This window comes from Haemaphysalis longicornis, unplaced genomic scaffold (genome assembly GCF_048455015.1).
Source record: "Haemaphysalis longicornis isolate Haplotype H1 unplaced genomic scaffold, Haemaphysalis longicornis Haplotype H1 scaffold_7, whole genome shotgun sequence".
In the NCBI taxonomy this organism is placed as follows: Eukaryota; Metazoa; Arthropoda; class Arachnida; order Ixodida; family Ixodidae; genus Haemaphysalis; species Haemaphysalis longicornis.
This window is the reverse complement of record NW_027526422.1, coordinates 31,300,110-31,320,678: the sequence shown is the minus strand read 5'-3', so window position 1 is coordinate 31,320,678 and position 20,569 is coordinate 31,300,110. Positions and strand designations below refer to the sequence as shown.

At 48.8% G+C, this 20,569-nt stretch overlaps 1 protein-coding gene across 1 annotated transcript in view; it reads left to right on the top strand.

The window, feature by feature from the left end:
- The window catches only part of LOC144146229 (neprilysin-1-like), a 58,744-nt gene extending 39,668 nt beyond the window's left edge, over positions 1-19,076 (top strand). Inside the window, exons 18-23 of the mRNA XM_077678193.1 lie at positions 4,028-4,095; positions 7,516-7,652; positions 8,937-9,002; positions 10,777-10,875; positions 11,716-11,792; positions 18,926-19,076. Of these exons, the coding sequence (XP_077534319.1) occupies positions 4,028-4,095; positions 7,516-7,652; positions 8,937-9,002; positions 10,777-10,875; positions 11,716-11,792; positions 18,926-19,037 (559 nt within the window). The 3' untranslated portion in view covers positions 19,038-19,076. The remainder of the gene's footprint in view (positions 1-4,027; positions 4,096-7,515; positions 7,653-8,936; positions 9,003-10,776; positions 10,876-11,715; positions 11,793-18,925) is intronic.
- The last annotated feature ends 1,493 nt before the right edge of the window (positions 19,077-20,569 follow it).

The window sequence follows — 20,569 nt, the reverse complement described above, 5'->3', positions numbered from 1 at the left end:
CCCCCGGTGCGATTGCCCCGCCAATCACCTCCTCCCGCATCGGATCAATTGCTTTTTCTAGCCTTGTTCATAGTTTGCTTTAAAAGCTCCATCCCTGGTACCTTTGCGGAGATGGCATGTCTTAACGCGTTTTGCATGACAGACCTCTGCATGTAAAGCTTGCTTACTTGCACTACAATTGTTAAGGTGAAGCAGTCGTACACGCACTTTGAGGGCGAATATTGCGCAAACAGGCTGCCACGCTAGTCGTGCGTGCATGGTATGGAAGGTCCTGGAAACGGGCTGCATAAACGGGCTGTAAAGCAAGGGACGTGCGAAGAGAAGACAGAGACTGTAGGCCACCGTTGAGATTCTACTTCTTCTTTCTCTATCACTTTTACTTCATCCTCTTTCTACATTCTCCGCCCCAGGAAAATGCAGGCACAATCCCACGAACCCCCGTTCAACATCCTCCCCCCTGCAGGAAGACGCAAACCTTATCTGCATAAATTGTGGTTTCTAGATCCCACTGTCTCAATGAGTGCCGATCATGCATGTCCGTTTCCGTCACATCGTCCTTTCCTACAGCCGTAGAAAAGCTTGGCGCGGTCCAGTGCTGTTTTCGTGGTCGACTTTTCCTGCGCGACCAGCTTGTGTGGACGAAGCTTGAAGTCATCCTTGAAGATAACCTTCTACAACTTTTGTCTTTGTAGTAGGGTTCGATGCTCCAGCTGACATTTCTTGCGGCCTGGTACTGCCTTTTCTTTCGGACGTGCTTCCGTGAAAGCAAGCACATTTGTGAAGAGTATCTTTTCTCGCCACATTCGGTTATACCACGGTGGCACTTCTTACAGTTCTTTGGTGATACCCTGCTGTCAGAGCAGTCTTCAGAGCCGTCCCTGTTGTCATTTGTACGGTCTGCCTTGGCTCTCATGCCGGAATGAGATACGAACTTATCCGCTTGTCTAGGTTCTCCTCTTCTTTTTTTCGGCCTTTCATGTGAGAGCGTACCAAGTAGTACCTAACCCTTGAACCCACGTGGTCACCACGATGCTGCTTTGCAAAGAACCCGGGGTGAAGTGCGGACATCTTCCACAAGTCCATGCGGCCAGACGCTTGAAGGGAATTTACGTTTCTACGTTGGGCAGCAGTAGTATTTGTCGACGTGATAGGGCTGATGCTTTTGCTGAGCCATGAACTGGTTGAACAGTCTATTTCTGCAGTCTTCGACATTTCAATAGCTGTCTTCGTGATGCCGTCCGTGAACTTCGCTGGAACGTATTTGGTTCTGGTTGGTCTGCTACCTTTGGACGAACTGAGTCGCAACTCTTCCAGTGTGTCAAGTCCTCCTCCCGGCCTGAAGGTTTCCTGGAAGGCACACGAAGTCTTGCTATTCTGTGGTAACCACTTCTGCCCTTTATATTGGCCAGTTGTTTCCATGGTGAGCGTTTCAGTCACTAATTCGGCGCTCGTAGTAGATTCTTCGACCAACTTGTTCTGGGCAGCGACCACGGTATCGGGCCCGACAGTTGACGGCCTGTGCGATTTTCGTCGAGGAGTGGTGAACTTGGCGCCTCGGTAGTCGCGTTTAAAGGGGCTTAGAAGCGATAGCCCTGGCGGCACGGCAGTGTCGCTTCTACTTCTTTCAGGAATACCTCCTCCGTTATAGGTTAGTCTCGCCTTCCGTTCGGCTAAATCTGGCGTAAAGCCTGGGCTTCGGAACACGCTTTCCGATTTAATATTCCGCAGAGCTTCAGCGATGGTATTGCGAGATGGCTCCGCTTCCGTCTTGTCCGTTGTTGGCTTGCTGGACGCGTCCGTGATAGAAGTTCGTCTTCGAAGCTGTGATAGCCTACGGCGCTCATGCCGGGTCGACCGTTCGATGCGCGACGAAGTACTGCCTTGCTGATTGGAAGACAGCTCGTTGAAGTTACCAATGCTTCCCGTTGATGCACGGAATCCGGAAACACAGGCTTGATAATTTTTATCTTAACCGCCAGGGTGGCTCAGTGGCTAAGGCGTTGCGCTGCTGAGCACGAGGTCGCGGGTTCGATTCCCGGCCGCGGCGGCCACTTTTCTGATGGAGGCGAAGAGCAAAAACGTCCGTGTGTACGAGATTTTGGCGCATGTTAAAGATCCACAGGTGGTCAAAATTAATCCAGAGACCTCCACTACGGCGCACCTCATCGCCTGAGTTGCGTCGGCGCGTTAAACCCTACTATCAATCAATCAGAATTTTTCTCTTCCGGTTTCTCCCTTGTGTTGTGCACAACGCTTCCCGTAGAAAAATAGACGATTCCGCGGGCGTTGGCTGGCGACTCGGTTGCTGCGTGTCCCTCCCACAGTTAAGCACAAATTGGTGCCCTTGTTGGCGCTGACTGGAAGGGGAGCGACTGGGGTCCAGTGGAAATTCCTTGAGGTAACGGTATGATTCTGGCCACTGGCGCTTGCAGAAGGCGTTCTAACCGTGAATCAAGTGAGACCATCTAGAGCAAAGATCGACCAGCATCTTGATGGCCAGGTCACTGTGGTGGACTAGAGCTTCGAGCCCGGTATCATCCGCCATAACACGTGGGGCAAGGTCACCGTAGATTCTGACAATCTCGGCGTTGCTAGCAAAGAGTCTATCGTGCATCCCGAGGAGTTTGGCGATGTCCTTTTCGTCGTCTAGCATGCTGCGAGCCTCATTTAGCTGCCTCACCAGTCGGGATAGTCCCGTCGAAAGCTTCATCTTGAAGTGATCCATCGCTGTGGCATTACTCTCTTCACCCGTGTCGTTCAGGGCCGTACGTTACAGACGATTCTTCCCCTACTCGCAGCGCGAGGAGGCGGAGTAGACAAAAGATGAAGCCCTACCATTCGTGCGTAGAGAGAAAAGACATTTCCGCGCGGGATTTCGGCCCCAAACGTAAAGAAAGGGACGGGCGAAGAGAAGACAGAGACTGCACGCCGCCGTTCCGAGATTCTACTTCTTTCCCTTCTACTACTTCATCATCTTTTTCTACACGGCCTTCAGTAGTGTTTCCGGAAGTTATTGCTGCTGTTGATGCATCAAGTGTTTTTAGCGTTGCGAGATATGCCACATATTTAAATTGCTTGATACAAGCTGCACCTTGGCTACTGAAAAGTGCTCCACTTAATCAGTTTTTTGAGGGACGCCGTTGAGGTTTGCCTTTGTTTTTCATCTTCCGTGCAAAGGTGCGGCAGTTAGTGTACCCAAACCTTGTCGACCACGTATGACCTTTTGCTAGGTTCAAGTTTCGGTTCAACCTTAGTGTAATAGTGAACCTTGGTCAGGATTTGCATTCCTCGAGCTGAGGTTCGTTTATCCGTTATGTGAATTGTAATTGGCTCGTCCAGTGTTCTGCGTGTGCTTGTACAGAGAAGCTTACCGTTGCTGTGGATGAGAGGAAATCCAACAGCAAACTTGATGGATTTCCGCGTGAGTGCTTCCAAAAACAGTTTCCCTCCTTTTGTGGGGACTAGGTATAGAACAAATGATATCGTAGTGATGAAGCGAGTAGTGCATGCCTCAGGCTTCGAGACCTGTGTCGTGACTGGTTTTCCGTGTAACCACATAAAATATTTGTACAGCGCGCAAAAATGCCGTTTCCAATATATATATATATATATGTTCAAAACTACCTTCATTCTAACAAAGCTGCGCCGTAGACATCTTGATTTTGTTTGTTGGCACCCTCTGGTCTCCTTCGCTCTCCTATCTCTGTGGCCTTCGCTTAGCGGCCTTTTTCTCCTGTTTGTTTGTTGCTGGCGCCACTGGGACGACGAAGAGAAGGATGAACGCAATCGTCTCGTTCCAGATTCTTTATGAAAGAGGCAGGTACCTTTTTCGCAGAAAGATTGCTTTGTTCAGGCATTTGAGTAGGAAAGCAATATTTGTATGTTTGCGTAAAAAGAACCGTGTTACCCACTTACTTGACAGAGTGATGGTGAGCGCTGCCTGAAGCTTTTTTCAAGCGTGCAAACGAAGGAAGTTTTACCTCAAATAATTATTGCGCTGTGACTTTTCTGTTCTGCCATTCCGCAGACCTTTTGACGATCCCCGAGTGACGTTTCGCATCGGGAGAGAGCTCGCCAAAGTGTGTCCCCAAAATGGTGAGTGGGCGTTAGTCCGCAACCACAGCTTCCTATCACACGTGTCTTGTAGAGAAACAGTCATCCCGACGAGCACGATTTTTTTTTTTTTTTTTTGAAGTGCCCGCTACAGCTTCTAACGGTACATTGACAGAGAGCTATAGCCAGGCGGAGAAGTGGTCCTGTTACGGTACACGGCAGTCCACCAGCGTGATTGCGCATGCGCAGAAGGGCCAACACCGGCTGTGCTCATGCGCAGGTAACTCTCTGCGCATGCTCTCTGCTGTCTACCACGGCTGAAGAACATCGCAGAGCTATTCTACAAGCCTAGAGGACAGTGGCAAAGCCAGTGATGCCGTACGAAACCGAAGCGCTCTCCCTGAAGGAGTACCGCAGCCGGAGCGAGTATGCTGGAGTTAACATGCAAAGTGAGAAGGAAGGATCGCCTTTCGAATAATAGCACTTGAGGGACTGTAAGAGCCGCACATAGCACAAGCGAACAAAAAGAAGAAAGTTTGAACACGTGATGAGAAAGGGCCACAGCGACCTTATTAAGAAGGTATCGTATACATATAGTTGGATGCTGAAGGAATGATGATAACAGCTAGGCCAGCAGAAAATATTGCGTTCAGTCAGTAACCTGATTAAAGGTTGAGCTAGTAGATAAGGTATCAGCTAGAGTACCGCCACTGAGGCATGCAAGTCAGCAACGGCGGCCATTTTGGCGCTTATCAGTGTTGCAGGATTGCCGCGTCTACGGCCTCGCCACTAACTTCGACCGGGTCGTTTGCTAACAACACTGCCGAAGATGCAGCAAAACGGCATCTTCGGACACACTCCTGCTACTGAAATTCTGCTACACGCGTTATCTTTGATTCGCATTTGGAACGACATCGGTCTCGCGCAGCCGCAGAGCAGGGAGGACAAGCTAAGTCTACCAGAGTGGACCGACTAAAATGCATAACCAAAATGGCGGCGCCCATGAACCAATGTCGCAGTGTAAACAAAAAATATCACTTGATGCGAACTGACCAATTATCATGGCGGCGGCGCGGAACGATAAGAGAAAAGAGTGCCGATACTCTGTACCCTCATCTGGTGACACTAGGTTGAGCTTTCAAGGCTATCGCATTTAAACCAGCAAAAAGATATTACGGTCAGTCAGTAACCTGACAAAAGGTTGACCTTCCAAGGATATCGCACTTGGTTCATTTTAGTAGTGCTTATTAAAGTGAAGCCTCACTCCGCACTGAGATAACTACGAAAAAAAATTACGCCCACCTCCCCTCGCGGGAACCCTGGTGTGATGCGACGCTGAGGGGGTTCCAGAGTACAAGCGCAAGCGGAGAGCGACCGTCGACCGAAAGGCCGCCGGAGCGCGGCACACCGGTTATATGCTCAGCGCCGAAGGAGAGGACACCGCGGAGAGAGAGGGCGTTGCACATGCGCAGAGCGCGCGCTCCGCCGAGTGCAGCACCGCCAACTGTCACGCTACGCCACGCGCCGCAGATGTTTGGGTGAGAGTGTGCGCTATCGCGGAGAGGGCAGGAGAGGCGCAGCAGCGCGGACAACGGACGCCGCGACGCAGGAGGGACAGAGCCGAGAGCAAGAGATGCTCTCAGCGTCGCATCTAAAAAGAAGACAAGACGGCTTTATGCAGTGGTGTCAAACAGCATCGCAGACCACTCGCATAATCCTCCTGTGAACCTGTGCAAGACGAGCAACCTGACTGGGCTAACATCTTGGATGAACTAGTTAACCTGAAACGCTTTTAACACGCACCACCCGTATAGCAGCGGGAGAGGTTATTATCATTATTTGTGTTGAGGCATGTGTCATTGTTTGGAGGTTTTTTTTATCATGTTGTGTTGAGGCATGTGTCATTTTTTTTTGTTTTTTGTTCACTGTACCAAGCCGGTAATAAAGAGAGAAAAAAAGAAATCAAGCACTCGGGTAGGCGGCGGCTTAGTAACGCGAGGGACCTAGGTTCGATTACGGCCAGTGAAGCGTGTTTTTTTTTTTTTACTTCACCCACGATCATTCATCATCATCTTCAGAGGAAGTGGGCTTTCTGCAGGGCGTATTGGCGTTACAGACGCATCGGTGAGAGCGCCAAAGCTTCGTTTTAATAGTATACCTTTAGCCAATAAACCACGTATCGGTATACATTTACATCACTCGTAGATGCGTTTACTTGGTGAGCAAAAAAATCGTCCTATGGGTTCGTTCTTCGTTCGCGACTTGGGTATTTGAAGGTTTGACGATCGATTGAACGCACTTTCAGGGAAGGTTGATGCACTTTTGGCGAATGTTTTGGCGCACTTTTGATGAGGTAAAGCGTTCGCGCTTCTCTCAACTTCCTTTACGAAGGGGTGGTAAAGTTTTTTTTACGCTCTTCCTAAAACATGATCCATCGTAATGCTGCTGGTACCCAGTGATGTTCCGTACTGGCAAGAAAAATTGCTATTTCTAGGTTCGAAAATTCCCTTTTTTGTAGCATTTTTTTCCTGCAAGTTTCTCAAAAAAAATCCCTGAAAATTTCCCTGCATTCTCGCTTTTTAGCTGATAGATCTTTACGCGAATTCCTGTTCGGTTTTGGGCATTCGCCAGCGCCACATTACGTAGCCTTCAGCACGCACACGCCGTTCAGAAAATCAGAGTTTCAGCTGAACTAAAGTCTACTATATCTGCTGCTCAGCAACATTCGACTATGCATTTCAGATTTTGTGCATAAGCAGCAAGCTTAGTTTGCATGCTAAAGCTCTAAGTTAAAACTGAGCATGTGAAAAAGAACAAGGCATTGTTGCGTAATTGAGGCAGTTTTAGCTCAGCACCGGCACTGCGGACGCCATATCTTGTTGACAGCACGCGGACTAAAGTGCCCCCGAAATAATTTTTTGTATACTGCGCAGGAACAAGAACAGGCTTCAGCCCCTCAGCCATTGCCGCTTCAACCTTTACTATATATCTCCCGTGGAGTATTCTTTCCTCTATGCTCCCCCCTGTTAAAGTGAACTAGAATATTCACTCTAGTCCTGTTTTATTAACTGGATTGGAAGGAATCTTTGATGCTTGTGGCTTGCGCGAGCGCGAATGTGTGGATATTTGAACATCAATCAGACGAAGTGTAAGAGAACTTTTAAAAGAAAACAAAGTAATAAACGATGCGAGGTCGGTTCACTGACATTATTTTTCCTTTTTACTCCAAGATTCCTAAAATTCCCTGAATCTAATAAAGATTCCCCTTTTCCCTTTCGGACAAAATTACACCTTGAAATTCCCCGAAAAGGGGAAAATTACGCGCCCGGAACATCACTTTTGGTACCATCTTTTTCTGCAAACTGATCACAGCCCTCAGCCGGATGTCAGTATTTACCCCAATGGTTAGCCCGTACGATCTATGCAAATACCCCAGAAATAACAACCGTGGTGCCATTTCAGGCATTATGTACGACCCGGAGCGTGACCGTGCAGTATGGCAAGAGCCGCCGGGCAGCAACGGCACCACCATGAGCGACGACATGCGCTGTCTCGTCGAGCAGTACGCAAGCTTCACCGTGCGAGAACTCAACCTTACGGTACGCGTACACACGCCCTCCGCATTTCACAAATCGGGCGGACGACGAGAACGCGCAGTGAATGAAATCGTGTGTCTTTGCACAGTGCGGTTTACCCACGCACGCTCGCCATGTTTGCTATCAGTCATCGACACTGAAAAAATGGCGACGCCGAGGTGCTTAGTGGAAGCCGTGCGTGTGGAACGTGTATTTTAAATTCATTATTTTATTTTTTTTTTGTGGCACAAAAATCAAGGGCCCCGCATCTTGAGTGGCTATTCACAACGTCACCGAGAATTCATATCTTTCCCAATTTTTCAGAGGCAGATGTCCAGACAATGAAAACGTGCCATTCCTCAGGCTGTTGAATTCCAGAAACCTGAGTTAGCGCAGTAGAAGTACCCTTTTTTTCTGCTAAACTTGAGAAGCCACCTTCTCCGCAAAAAATCCATTTTTCAAGATGACGGCAAGTTACGTGCTGGAAAAGGCTATACTAATACCTCGAGTTCTGCTTGTCTGCTTACTGTGAAAGCTTATTCATGTTGCGATTGCAATTCTGACGAAGAAAGCTGCAGCGATTCGTTCTACAAGCGGAATGTTGCGTAGCACACATAATCTTGCATATACAGTTGAACCTCGTTATAAGCCAATTATCGGCTATAGCGAACTAAATACAAACTTCGATTGGTCACGCTTTATTTCAATGACACTTATTATTTTATAACTAAAGTGAAACTGTGAGATCCGCGCGCACTATCGGATATAACGAAGAGATATTTGACCAGTAGGCTGAGAAGGTATCTGGAAAAACTCCCGGCGTCCGGAGCTGCAGAAGTAGAAAATTTCCCCCCCCCTCTTCCCCCTTTGTTCGTGGACATGGTGGAAAACTTCATCCTGCTCAGTGCTGTAGATAGACACCAGGCAAAGATCACATCCTTCTACGAAAAAATAGGAACGCAGGCCTGTTTTTATTCTGCTGTAATTTCCCGTTTCATGTTCTGATTCATTCAGCTTGACATGCCACAAGGACAAAGATAAGGGTTACCTTGTTTGTAGTAGGTTCGAAGATGAAAATAGTTCATTTTGGTATCAAGGATTTTTGCGGTATCCAGATTACAGATTGGTTAGAACCGATTCTTAGCTCTACTGTTGCAGGGAATATCAGATATAAAGAACTAAATTACTGTCCCCATACTACTCCGCTGTTATATAACGAGGTTCGACTGTACCATCTTGCTCCCGTAGTGCGAAGCACCGAGGACCCGTAGGTTTGTTCTTTCATAACTATTTTTTGCACAATCGCAGATTGACGGCATGTCCACACTCCCGGAAAACATCTTGGACAACATAGTGGTGCCTCCCCTCTACGAGGTATGCCCTCCGCTTATTAATTTATCCAGAGTACCTCTCCCAAAATGACTTGTTTAAAGCCTTGGCTAACCCAACTGGCTGGAATTCAGACAGCCAGCGCGGCCGAACGGTGTCCTCCGCTGACGTCATGAATGGTGCGACGTGTCACCCTCGGCAGAGAGGGCATGTGTTGCAAGAACGACATTTGGACGCACATACGATAAATTTAAGCGTCATAATCGGAATCGGAATGCGAAAAATTATATAAACCAGCCTCCAACTTGATTTTGTTTTTGGAAAGCACTTCACCTCCTCTTTGGTAACGCCTTATCAAGAATTGCGAGTGATTTTTCAACGTCCTTTGCAGCGGAGCAAGGAGTTTGGTGATCAACTTTTTGGCAACCCGCCGCGGTGGCTCAGTGGCTAAGGCGTTGCGCTGCTGAGCACGAGGTCGCGGGTTCGTTTCCCGGCCGCGGCGGCCGCTTTTCTGATGGAGGCGAAAAGCAAAAACGCCCGTGTGTACGAGATTTCGGCGCACGTTAAAGATCCCCAGGTGGTCAAAATTAATCCGGAGCCCTCCACTACGGCGCGCCTCATCGCCTGCGTTGCGTCGGCGCGTTAAACCCCCACAATCAATCAAATCAATCAACTTTTTGGCATAACTACGTCGGGTTTCCCCCTCGGCCCACGGACTAAACTGTAATTTTACTCCACCACACATATCTTATTCCCGTGCTCTCTGGCGGAGTTGCCATAAAGGCAGCCACTCATACACACACACACACACACACACACACACACACACACACACACACACACACACACACACACACACACACACACACACACACACACACACACACGCACGCACACACGCACACACGCACACACGCACACACGCACGCACGCACGCACTAGACAGAAATAAGGGTAGGCAGTCAAGAATGCCAACGAAAGCAAAGGGGAAAATGTGGTAGGCCATTTTATTCTTCTTGAAATGTTTGTTTCTTTTAAAGAAAGTGGAGAAAAAATGCCCGCCGAGTGGGATCCGAACCTTCCAGAACACGCGGCTGGTGCGATTACCACTACGCTACAAGCGGGGCTGTTCTCCCCTTCACTTTCATGGGTATTTAACTCAAGGTAATTATTTCCTGTACTTGCGGGTGGCAGCCAGTGCCACTCCGACTAGTCGGGGTGAAGGGAACCTTCCTCTTAACCCCCGGGCCGTCACTCGAGCGTCTACGACTTGTCGGGAGCGGTCGGCCAGCGTTGAACAGCTACCTATGGCACCAAGACTGCCAGAATAGAGAACCTTACTATGCATATGGCGAATCAGAATGGGTAATGAGGGGCTCGTTGAATGCAGACAGAAATCAGGGTAGGCAGTCAAGGAAAGCAATAACAAGGAAAGCAAAGGACAAAATGTGGCAGGTCATTGTATTCTTCTTGAAACGATTTTTTTTTTAGTGGAGAAAAATGCCCGCCGAGTGGGATCCGAGCCCACGACCTCCAGAATACGCGACCAACTTGCCACGGTTCTTCTATGCGATTGATGTGTAATGACCTATACCTCTTAGCCCAAATCTGGGAATCAAAAGGTCAGCACACTGTAAAGCTAGTCTGTTTTCCCAGAATCACGTGCCAACACTAGCGGGCAGGCAAGCTGGTGCACTCGTTTTCCTAGCAGTCCACGTTTCTGCCTTTGTAACGTGTAGTTGAAAGTTTTTTTTTCTTTTTTTTTACTTGCGCGCGCAACTGTTGTTCACAAACGCGCCCATCGACTCCTTGGGCGCAGGCGTATCGCGAGGCCCACGCCAGTTCCCTCAAGGAGCACACCATCCACCACATCGATGGAGCGGCCTTCGACCAGGTCTTCTTCCTTTCGTTCGCCCTGGTACGGCGTCGACAGCGGGCAACACCTTACGTCCCCTAGCGCTTCCCCTTGGAGTTCTATATAGCTCCCGCTGGGAGGTCTATATCTGCTGCATGCACTACGTGTAGCGTGTTCCCTATTTCGTCAAATACACGTATGCATGGCGTCATTCCCTACCAGGTTTCAGCACTTGGCAAATTAGATCATGGTGAGGTCCCCGGGGTGTCTTCATCGCGCTTTTCTGCTCGAATTAGCGAAATAAAACCCAATAACGGAGTACCGGTCGTCAGACATAGGCGTAATTGCAGTCTGCACAATGCAGTCTGTGGGAGATTTCAGAGCATCGTGGATCGAGGCCCTGGCTCTTGGTGCAAGCGGCGATGATAACTTTTCGCGTCGTGTATGCGGGAAATTTGTACACCTAACGATTTTGGTGTGACCTATAGACGCGCTAAAGCTTAAACTTACCTCGCAGAGGACTACTAAGCATTTCTGTAACAGTGGTCTATAATGACTGCTAGGCATTTTTCTAACAGTCGTCTATAATTATGGAGAAAATAGCTTTCTTTTTCAGCAATCCAGGTAGATGACCTACCGGGCGGAATTCATGCCTATTTCAATGTGTCCACTTCGAGCGAATTCTGATTGGCTGAGTCCAAACGACACGCATGTGACGCAAACAAGGCAAGCATGGCGAGGGCGCTGGTTTCTGTGCTGTGGTACAGGCCTCACAACAGAAGTTACGCCTCTTCTTGAAATGGACACAAGTAAGAATTTCGCCCCATGGTCTTAGGCAGTTTCGACAGCAGTGCTCATCAAACGGTGGCGGCTGTTGGCTGAAGCATTTTACGTGTGCTGCAGGGGCTCTGCGAAAACATGGACAAGTCGGCGCTCCGCGACTTGGTTCTGGAAGGGAAAGTTAGCCCTGGCAGATTTCGGTGAGTGCTGTCGATTGACCTTGGAAGGTCACATTCAAGGTCACAGTCTAGGCCCCAAAACCACCTAAACTTTGTAAAGGAAATCATACGACTTAGAAACATTGGGAGTGCAAGAAAGGCACTGCAAAGCACGAGATGGCTGTGTTGCCGCAAAAACATTTCTTTGCGGCAGGCAGCAGATGCCGCCGTCAAGTGAGTAAAGGTGACCACTGAGGCAGCGGAAGAGCGCAAAGCACGGTGCGTAGATGCGGCTCGTCAACAGCGCGCGAGAAACGCCGAGATGTGGGCTTTTTATTAAGCCAGGGCAAAGCGAGCGCGTTGACTCCATCCTCAAGTACACGAGATGCTCACGCACAAATAAGAAACCACCAAAGGGTCTTCCATAATTTTCTTACCTCGTTTTAGGGCTAGATTTTGGGAAGGGAAAGGGAAAGCGCGACAGACTACATTAAGGGGCTAAGGAAGTGAAGGCACGAATAAACAAGCCATGGAACCTAGAAAAATGTCTCGAGTTATCCAAAGCACGCGTGGCTAAATACAATTAAGACACTCAGCAGGAACACCAGTGCGGAGTCCGACCGCCAAGTCTAATAGTAGCTTGCTACTGACAGATTGGTACGAATTTTGCAGTTCCTTTAAGGGAGAGTAGATGATTGCCTTCCCATTAATTTTATTCACGATGTCAATTGTAGCCCACTTGAAGGCTCTTGCAAGTGCATTTCGAGTGCCACGCAGAGGGTACGACTGCTCTTTTTTTTTACAAAAGGAGTGCCATCTCCACTAACGTGATACCTGGGGAGGGGCGAAGCATGCAGTGTATAAGTGCATTATTGGCGCCTTGGTGATTTTGCCCACGGAGATGAAACCGTTGAGGGGTAGAGGTATAGAGCTTTGCTGTAAGTCTGGTGTCTCTGAAGCAAGAAGCGTTCAAGCGCGACGCGTTGAAAAACGAGTGTCCCGGTGTGTTCTTTTAGCACGCGTTTTTACCCACGGAGATAAAACGTTCTAGCGCGAGGCGTTGGAAAACGAGAGGCCCGGTGTTTTGGTACCGTCACTACATGATACGGCGACGACAGGAGACGCTGACAGCCCGAGCCCCTAAGGGGTTTTGCCCCTAAAATGTAGTAGCCTCATTACACGATGCAGGATGTTTGAAGTGGGTAAAGAGCTGTTGTTTAAAATAAATGGTGTTTAATTAAAGCTGCAGTTGGAAATGCCAAGGCCAAACTTTGTGAAAAAACTGTTCAGATGCCGAAATAAAAACTGGTTTCTAGAACCACAAAATGCAAAAGAAGGAAATGCGAATAGTTAGCACGCATGCCATTGAGTAGTAGAAAAATGTGTATCCAGCCAAAGGTGTCCTTAGGCTTAGGATAATTATTTTCTTCAGCTATGGTCGTAAGCCCCGCCCACCTTCAAATCGCTTCCAAATCACTTGGTTACTTCACAGGACCACATCAAATACTGCCCTTGGAGTATCATTACAATCGCATACCTGTAAGTCAGCTAGCGGGTGATTCCACGCCAAACGCTCGACCACTCCGATTACACTATAAAAAATCCTGGAGAATCCCTTCACTATTCGTCTTCTTAACCAATTTTTGGAGGAAACTCTCTCTCTCTCTCTCTCTAACAGCAACGTAGGTTTTGGCTGTGACCAAAACCTACGTTGCGGAAAACGAATACCAAAAATATCATACGGAGCGCGGTTAAATGATTTACTGTTGGTAGAAAAAAATAACACTTCCTTGCTACAGCACACTGGCCACCGCTATACGCCTCGAGCTTCGCGATCGCTGCGCCGCCTGCCGCCGCTTCTCCGCGGCGCTTACGGGATGTCCGCAGCGCAGCTGATAGCGGCTCAAGCAGTGTTTTGGTTCTCTTTCGCTTCTTTTTGCCTTTCCACGTCCTAAACATCTTGTTATTGGGATGTCTGTAAGCAAATAGTAAGTTTAGGGCATTTAAAAAAAAACAGCTGCGTCCTGATTAGAGTTGTTAGAGTGCTCGAACGCCAACAAGAGCTAACCGGGGACGCGGTACTGCGCGCTTCTTCGCGTCGGCGACGGCAGCGGCATATCACCACTGTCACCTCCGAATATCTCAGGCGCAAGTGAATTCTATTGACGCCTCGGTTAGACCTGATATTGGCACAGTGAGGGGCAGGTTTCGTTTTTCAGCGCGGCCGACGAATTCGGCCTTGTTTTTAATGTATACGTCGTCCAAAAATATCATTCGAGGAGGTGATTACCTAATATACCTGGCAATAACTTGTGCGTTTTATAGAAATAGAGGCCACGCGAACATGTTAAGTATATTCCAAGTCTATGGGTCGTTAAATATGTGCCCACTCCCGCCTGATAGAGCGGACCAAGGAGAGTTAATGAAACCACGGAAAAATAAATGGTCTGCCAAGTCCGGAAGCAATGTAATAGTTCGTGCGAGAATGAAAAAAAAAAAACAGTGCAGCTTTGCAAATCCTAGAGACGTTCGTCTTACCTTAAGCAAGGTTGAACTCACTAGACCAACTAGATGCGAAATGCACTGATGTTTTCCAAGACAGGGACGGGGAGGAGGGGCGCTTAAATATCGTGTACAAATGCGGAGCGAAATCAAGGAAAGGCCGTTTCAGTAAATCACACACAAGCTGCGCGTTCACCTTTATTTTGTTTTTCTACTTTAACGAACAGGGGATCACTCGGAGGACACATTTTATGAAGTACAGTGAGGAAGTTCACAAGCGATAAAAGGTGTCGTTGGATTGAGTGTGGTATCTGATAAGGCCCCCTGATTTCACTTTTGTGCTAGATTCTGCAGGCTCCCTGTGTCATATGATGATGTTTCGAAAAAGCGTTTAGTCACGACCGCGGATATAAGCGGAATATATATGTAACCGATGACTGTTTGGGGAAGCTCACCTCGCGACAAGACGACCCAGCCGTAAATTCTTTGTGCTGACTCCCGCGTGTATTTTGCGTTATCAATTATACTTATTGCGTAGAATGCCCGTGATATTTATGCCACATTGGCTTGTTCAGGGTAGTGATCAATATCCGAGATATGAAGCGTAATTGGCGGGCTGTCAGGTATGAGTGCTCCGCTAGATTATGGAGCTACACGAAACCGATTTACATCGCAGTGTATAGCCGTAGAATGAGCATCTGAACGAACGCTGCTTACGGAGTTTCTGTGAAGGAAAGTTTGACATCCACCTGAATGCAGCCATACGGCTTTGTAGCCGTATGGCTGCATTTAGGTGGTTGTCAAACTTTCCTTCACAGAAACTTACTCCACCTTGGGGATTTCTTTTAAATCTGGTCGATTACGGAGTTACTATTAGTCAATTTCAGGGCAGTGTAATTACAATAGGATCCTTGCATATATGCCGGTTTCGTGACGCCGGCTTGTGACATACACCTGGCGCTTATGCGGACCGAATGTACCAGAGTAAGATCGCGTCAGAAGCATTTACACTCCCGTAAATGCACCACGTTTGCGAACAGAGTGACTGGTCCACATAAATATGTATTTCCAACGCATACAAACGGAAAATATCAGTCGCGAACGTGCCTCAAAAGCAACGGCGACAGTGGTGAGCTGGCCGGCAACTCCCGCGACTGCTTTCGAAACGGGCCGCTAGGGCGATTTCAGTGGCGCCCCTAACAGGCAGAGCTCGAGGCGTGCTTTGCGGAGAAGCTATGCGACGCTTCTGGTCCATATTTAGACATTCTTTTAGAGCTGTTATAACTTTTTCAGAGACAATTTAGCTGAAAAAATGTGTTGATACTGTTGACGGCAAGCGCGGGAACGAAATATGGGAGTCGAGAAGCGAGCAGTTTCATGGCGGTAAACACACGAAGTTTGAAAAATTTGCAATATTGCCCATGTTCAAGCGCTTATCGCAGTGTGGCGGTCCATGTAAAAATAGTCTGGCTTATTTAAAAGAGCGCACAAAAGGCATTTATTTCTAAACGTTTATTCAGATTACTCTTTGTTTTAAGCGAGAAAATTTTTTTTATATATATACAGGGGCCACAACGGCCTCTGTCGGCGGGCCGTAAGTTCGCTTCACCGCATCGTAGTTTACCCCGCGGCAGGGAGAGATTCCGTAGGGAACTCAGATTGCTGCTAGAGAGAAAAAACTTCTCTTCCCAAATTTGGTTACGAGGTCGAATAATGTAGTGAAGCAATTGACCAAGATTTTTTGTAGTGTAATATAGGGGATGGTCGAGCGCACCGTGCGTCTAGGACGTTTGGCGTGAAATGACCCTGCCATCTATGCAAGTGGTATCCCATTAGGGTGATTGCGTGAACTTTCTAGGAGCACAGATGTGCTGTTCCTGAGACAGCAGCAATTTCGAAGCCTCCCGAGACGGAAGTGCCGAGCCAGCAAGAAAGAGGCGGGCTCGTTTCCGTTGCTATCCAACACCAGGGGTGTCTGGAATGCAGAGTGGCTTGCCTAACGCCAAAGCAGACGTGCCAAAGGAAAATTCTCGGACTACCCGTGGCGAGTCCGAACTGTAAATCGAAGAGCCCTGTCGGCTCAAACCTGCTCTGAGCTGCACTGGATCAGGCGCTACAACCACTGTACCGGCGCGACAGTCAGTAGTATTCAGAGTCACTGCCCTAACATCGAAGAGCTCTGGTAGTGTTAACTCTATGCGACAGGCGAACTGCAGTCTGCAGAGGAGCAGACGATTTGTCTGCAGACGATTGTCTGCTAGCGTCAGCGCTGCGCGTAGGCGCTGACAATGCGACGTTACAACTCCGGTAATAGTTATTTGGTTAGAAATTATTACAACGAATAGTTTTCAAAGCGAAGCTTTAGTGTTCTCGCCGATGGCGTCTGTAACGAGAATAAGCTTTGCAGAAAAGCCAACTTTCTTTGACGATGATGAAGAATGATCATGGGAGAATTGAAAGAAAAAAATCCCGCGCCATTTCCACTAACGTGAAACATGGAGAGAAGCGAAGCATGCAGTGCATAAATGCATTCTTGGCGCCTTGGCGTTTTTGCCCACGGAGATGAAGCCATTGGGGGGTAGAGGGACACAGCTTTGCTTGAAGCACGAGGCGTTGGAAAAAGTGTCACTGTGTTTTAGTACCGTGACTACGGCGACGACGACAGACCGAGCCCCTAAGGGGCTTTTCCCCTAAAAAAACGCTTCAGTGGCCGCAATCGAGCGTGGGTCCTTCGCGTTATGAAGCCGGCGTCTATCTCGTTGCTCCATTTCGACATGGTCGAAGTAGTTTGGAGAACTCAGACAGGATATCTAATCTAGTGACACTAGGGCTGCCTTATTGGCACTTTCCCTCTAATTTCCTCTGACGAGCAGTTAGAGGGGCGCGGGGTAGCTCGGACATGGGGACACAACTCTCCTCCGTGGACAGGGCTACGCTAGTCGCCGCCAGGGTGGAGCCTGCGGCCATCCTGACTCCCTAAACGTACTGCAACAAAGTTTTCTCTCCCTCCATAAAACACCGGTACCCAGTCTTAGTCAAAGACCAGATACACCGGCGTCTTAATGTTGTCTATAATCACAAACTGTGAAGGTACACCAGACAATCTTGCCATTCTTGCACCAAGCAGGTGATCAAGTGATGCCAGAACGAGCGAGAACGCGAAGACCCGAGTTTCCTTTCGCCAATGCCATCTGCTAGCTACTCCTCGCGAGCCGAGAGCGGTTTGGGCAGCTTTGAGCTGCTCCCTCGTGCAAATGAAATACGATTGAGAAGCTCCGGAACTGGTGGGTGGGGCCGACAAAAGAACTGTACCCGCAAATAAAATACGGAGCTGCTTTCAGTATGCGAATCTGCTTTCTTTTTTTTATTACGCCATTTTGCCACAGGGCATAGGTAACAGGAAAACAATGGACAAAGCAGGACAGGGGTACGACAAAGAACGAAAGCAAAAAATTCCCCGCATTTCCCCGAGGGGAAGAATGTGAAAGTGCGAATGCAGGAGTTGAATTTGCGCGGTTCGGTAATGTTCGCGAAAGAGAGATCACACACACACACAACTACAAAGAAAGAAAGATGCATTTATTCACAGACACCTATTTGTGCTGTCGTTGTACTTGATTGCTAGAGCGGATCTCAGCTTTGAAATTTCGTGTCAGTACTCCTGTAAGCGGGTGCATTAGCCCTTCTCACGCCCGATTCCTGGCCAATCCCCCACGTGGGTATGTGCCATGCACAGACACCTATTTGTGTTGTCGTTGTACTTGATTGCTAGAGCGGATCTCAGCTTTGAAATTTCGTGTCAGTACTCCTTTAAGCGGGTGCATTAGCCCTTCTCACGCCCGATTCCTGGCCAATCCCCCACGTGGGTATGTGCCATGTCAGCGGCCAGGCAGCGCGCGCCCATCTCCCCCCGTTGCCAAGGAAGACGAGGAGATTCCTGGCCAATCTCCCACGTGGGTATGTGCCATCTCCCCCCGTTGCCAAGGAAGACGAGGAGCGCGCGCACCCGCAGCTGTTGCTATGTGGACGGACGGCGGTCAACGGAATTCAGGGTCGCTTATAAAGTGCATTCGCACTTAAAAAAATTAAATCAAACCACCACGCCGGAACGCACGCCGATCAACGAACGCCCGCGCAGCTCCCCTGCCATGGTTTGAACCGTGGCGACACCGACCGGAGCGGGCGGAAACTATAATGGCAAACTGTTCGCATGGCGACGCAGTGAAACATCCCCCTCGAGAGGGGCACGATCAAATTCAGAGCATTTCCGGGGGCGCACGACGTTTAGTTTGCGTTACGTTAATGTTGGTGCACTTGTGGCAATGCTGACGAGAGAGCGCTCGTCAGCAGTAATTTGAATGAGTCAAGGATATAAGGCGCGTTCGTAGCCTCCCATTCTGTGTCGGCTTTGTGACGCAGTGGGTAGAGCACCATGTACATTGCGTTCCGCCCGCAGGGTCGAGGGATCGAAACCAGGCGCCGGATAATATTTTTTTTATATATAGTGTAGGGGGAGGGGTGCGGACTGCGACTACGGACGCCTACGGACGTCAACGCGGGTGACATCGTGAGTTACTGAAATGCTCTGCATTTAAAAGAAAAAAGAAAGTTGTTGGACGGGTGCACTACTAATACATTCACCCCTGAAACGGCTTTATTCTCGTTACTTGCAGGGTGAATGCACCGCTGATGAATTTTAACAAGTTTGGCAAGATATTCGGCTGTGCTCCTGGCTCACCCATGAATCCAGTGCGCAAGTGCAGCATCTGGGAGAAGCACGAGTGAAGAAGCTGCCTAGGGAATTAGAACAAATACTTTTATATCCGAGTGCATATTAAAAATATATTTATATGGTTAGTTGAAAACAGCTGTATAAAGTGACCTGCATAGATGCAACTATGGCACTTAAAGACAATTGCTATGTTCGACGGACACGTCACAGCCGTTGCAGCAGTAGCTACACCAGCACTGCCCTCTCCCGACGGGTCTGGTGCAGTTAATATAGTTAGCCTGGAACCCTGCAGTACATGAACAAGGACATAGACCACTACATTTAGTCACCTCTTGTGGCTCAGCATGAAGTTATGCTAATGACACCTTGAATCGCCAAGAGTTCATGGTCGCCGTGCTAGCTTCAAGAGCCCTTAAATGGTCCTCAGAAGCAGTAACCACTGCCATGCACCACACTGCTAGCTTTCACATGCCCTGTGCGTCCCTAAGGTCACACCATCCAGAGTAAGTGCATGGGGTGAAACCTATAGCAGTAGCCCCCTGTAATGATCAGGAGTCCAACTAGTATCTCGCACCAGACCTACGACTCGCCCCGTTGCCAGCACTTGTATTTCCAACACAAAGACAAGACCACGAAATGAAAGACTGGCGAATAGTTCCCAGGACCCAACACACACACAGACGGGTAGTTACGCAAAACACAAGTCTCTGGAGAATGTCCTCGCGGCGTCTCACCAAACCCAAGTCCCGGCTCGGATGTCAGCGTCAGTTACTGGCCGAGACTGCTGAGAAGTTGAGTTCCTCGGGCCTACGCCGCGAGGCAAGCGGGCACCAGGGCTGTTTGAGCACTCCTCCGGAACAAGAACGAGAGGTACGCCGTGTCTTCTCGCCGGCCTGGAGGTCCAAGACGCAGGCCCGAACCACTGATCGGGCAGCTTCGGATAGCCCGTCCCCTCTTTTTTTCCTCGTCTTCCTCCTCTTCCCACAGCCTGATCCAGCCATCTGACCGTCCTAGGGGTTGGCCACACACGCTTTCCGTTCACCTTACCACACCCCCCCCCCCAAGTTCTGGCCATGCCGGACATTCTAACGCACAGTGGAAGTTGCTTAACATCAGGGATCATTCAGACACACTACTCCACAGATTTCCGTTCCACGAGCACCGACAAACGTGGCCATGGGCACAGACGCGTGATTCCGTCTCGCTGTAGGCGGTAGCCAGGAAGTTCTGGTGACATCACCAACAAACAAAAACCAAAACAAAACAAAATTGCTACGCAATCAGGAAAGTTTGCAAGTCAGGTTTATTTGCAAAACTAAAATGGAAACTGATTAAAAGCTTTTCAATGAATAAAACTTCCTTCTGTGCGTACCTTCAGAGATCGTTTACGCGTGTTGCGCCATTTGTTAATACAAACAGAAAAAAGCATGGAGGATGGAAAAAAATTACACCATCTTCCTGTGGGAAACCCTGATGAGGATGCGAAGCATCATGGGGGTTCCGTGTGGTTCCATCGTGTTGCCGTTATGTTGAGTGATCTGGTGTTTAGTAGCGCCAGAGGGAATTCCGCGTCCGGGTCCACACC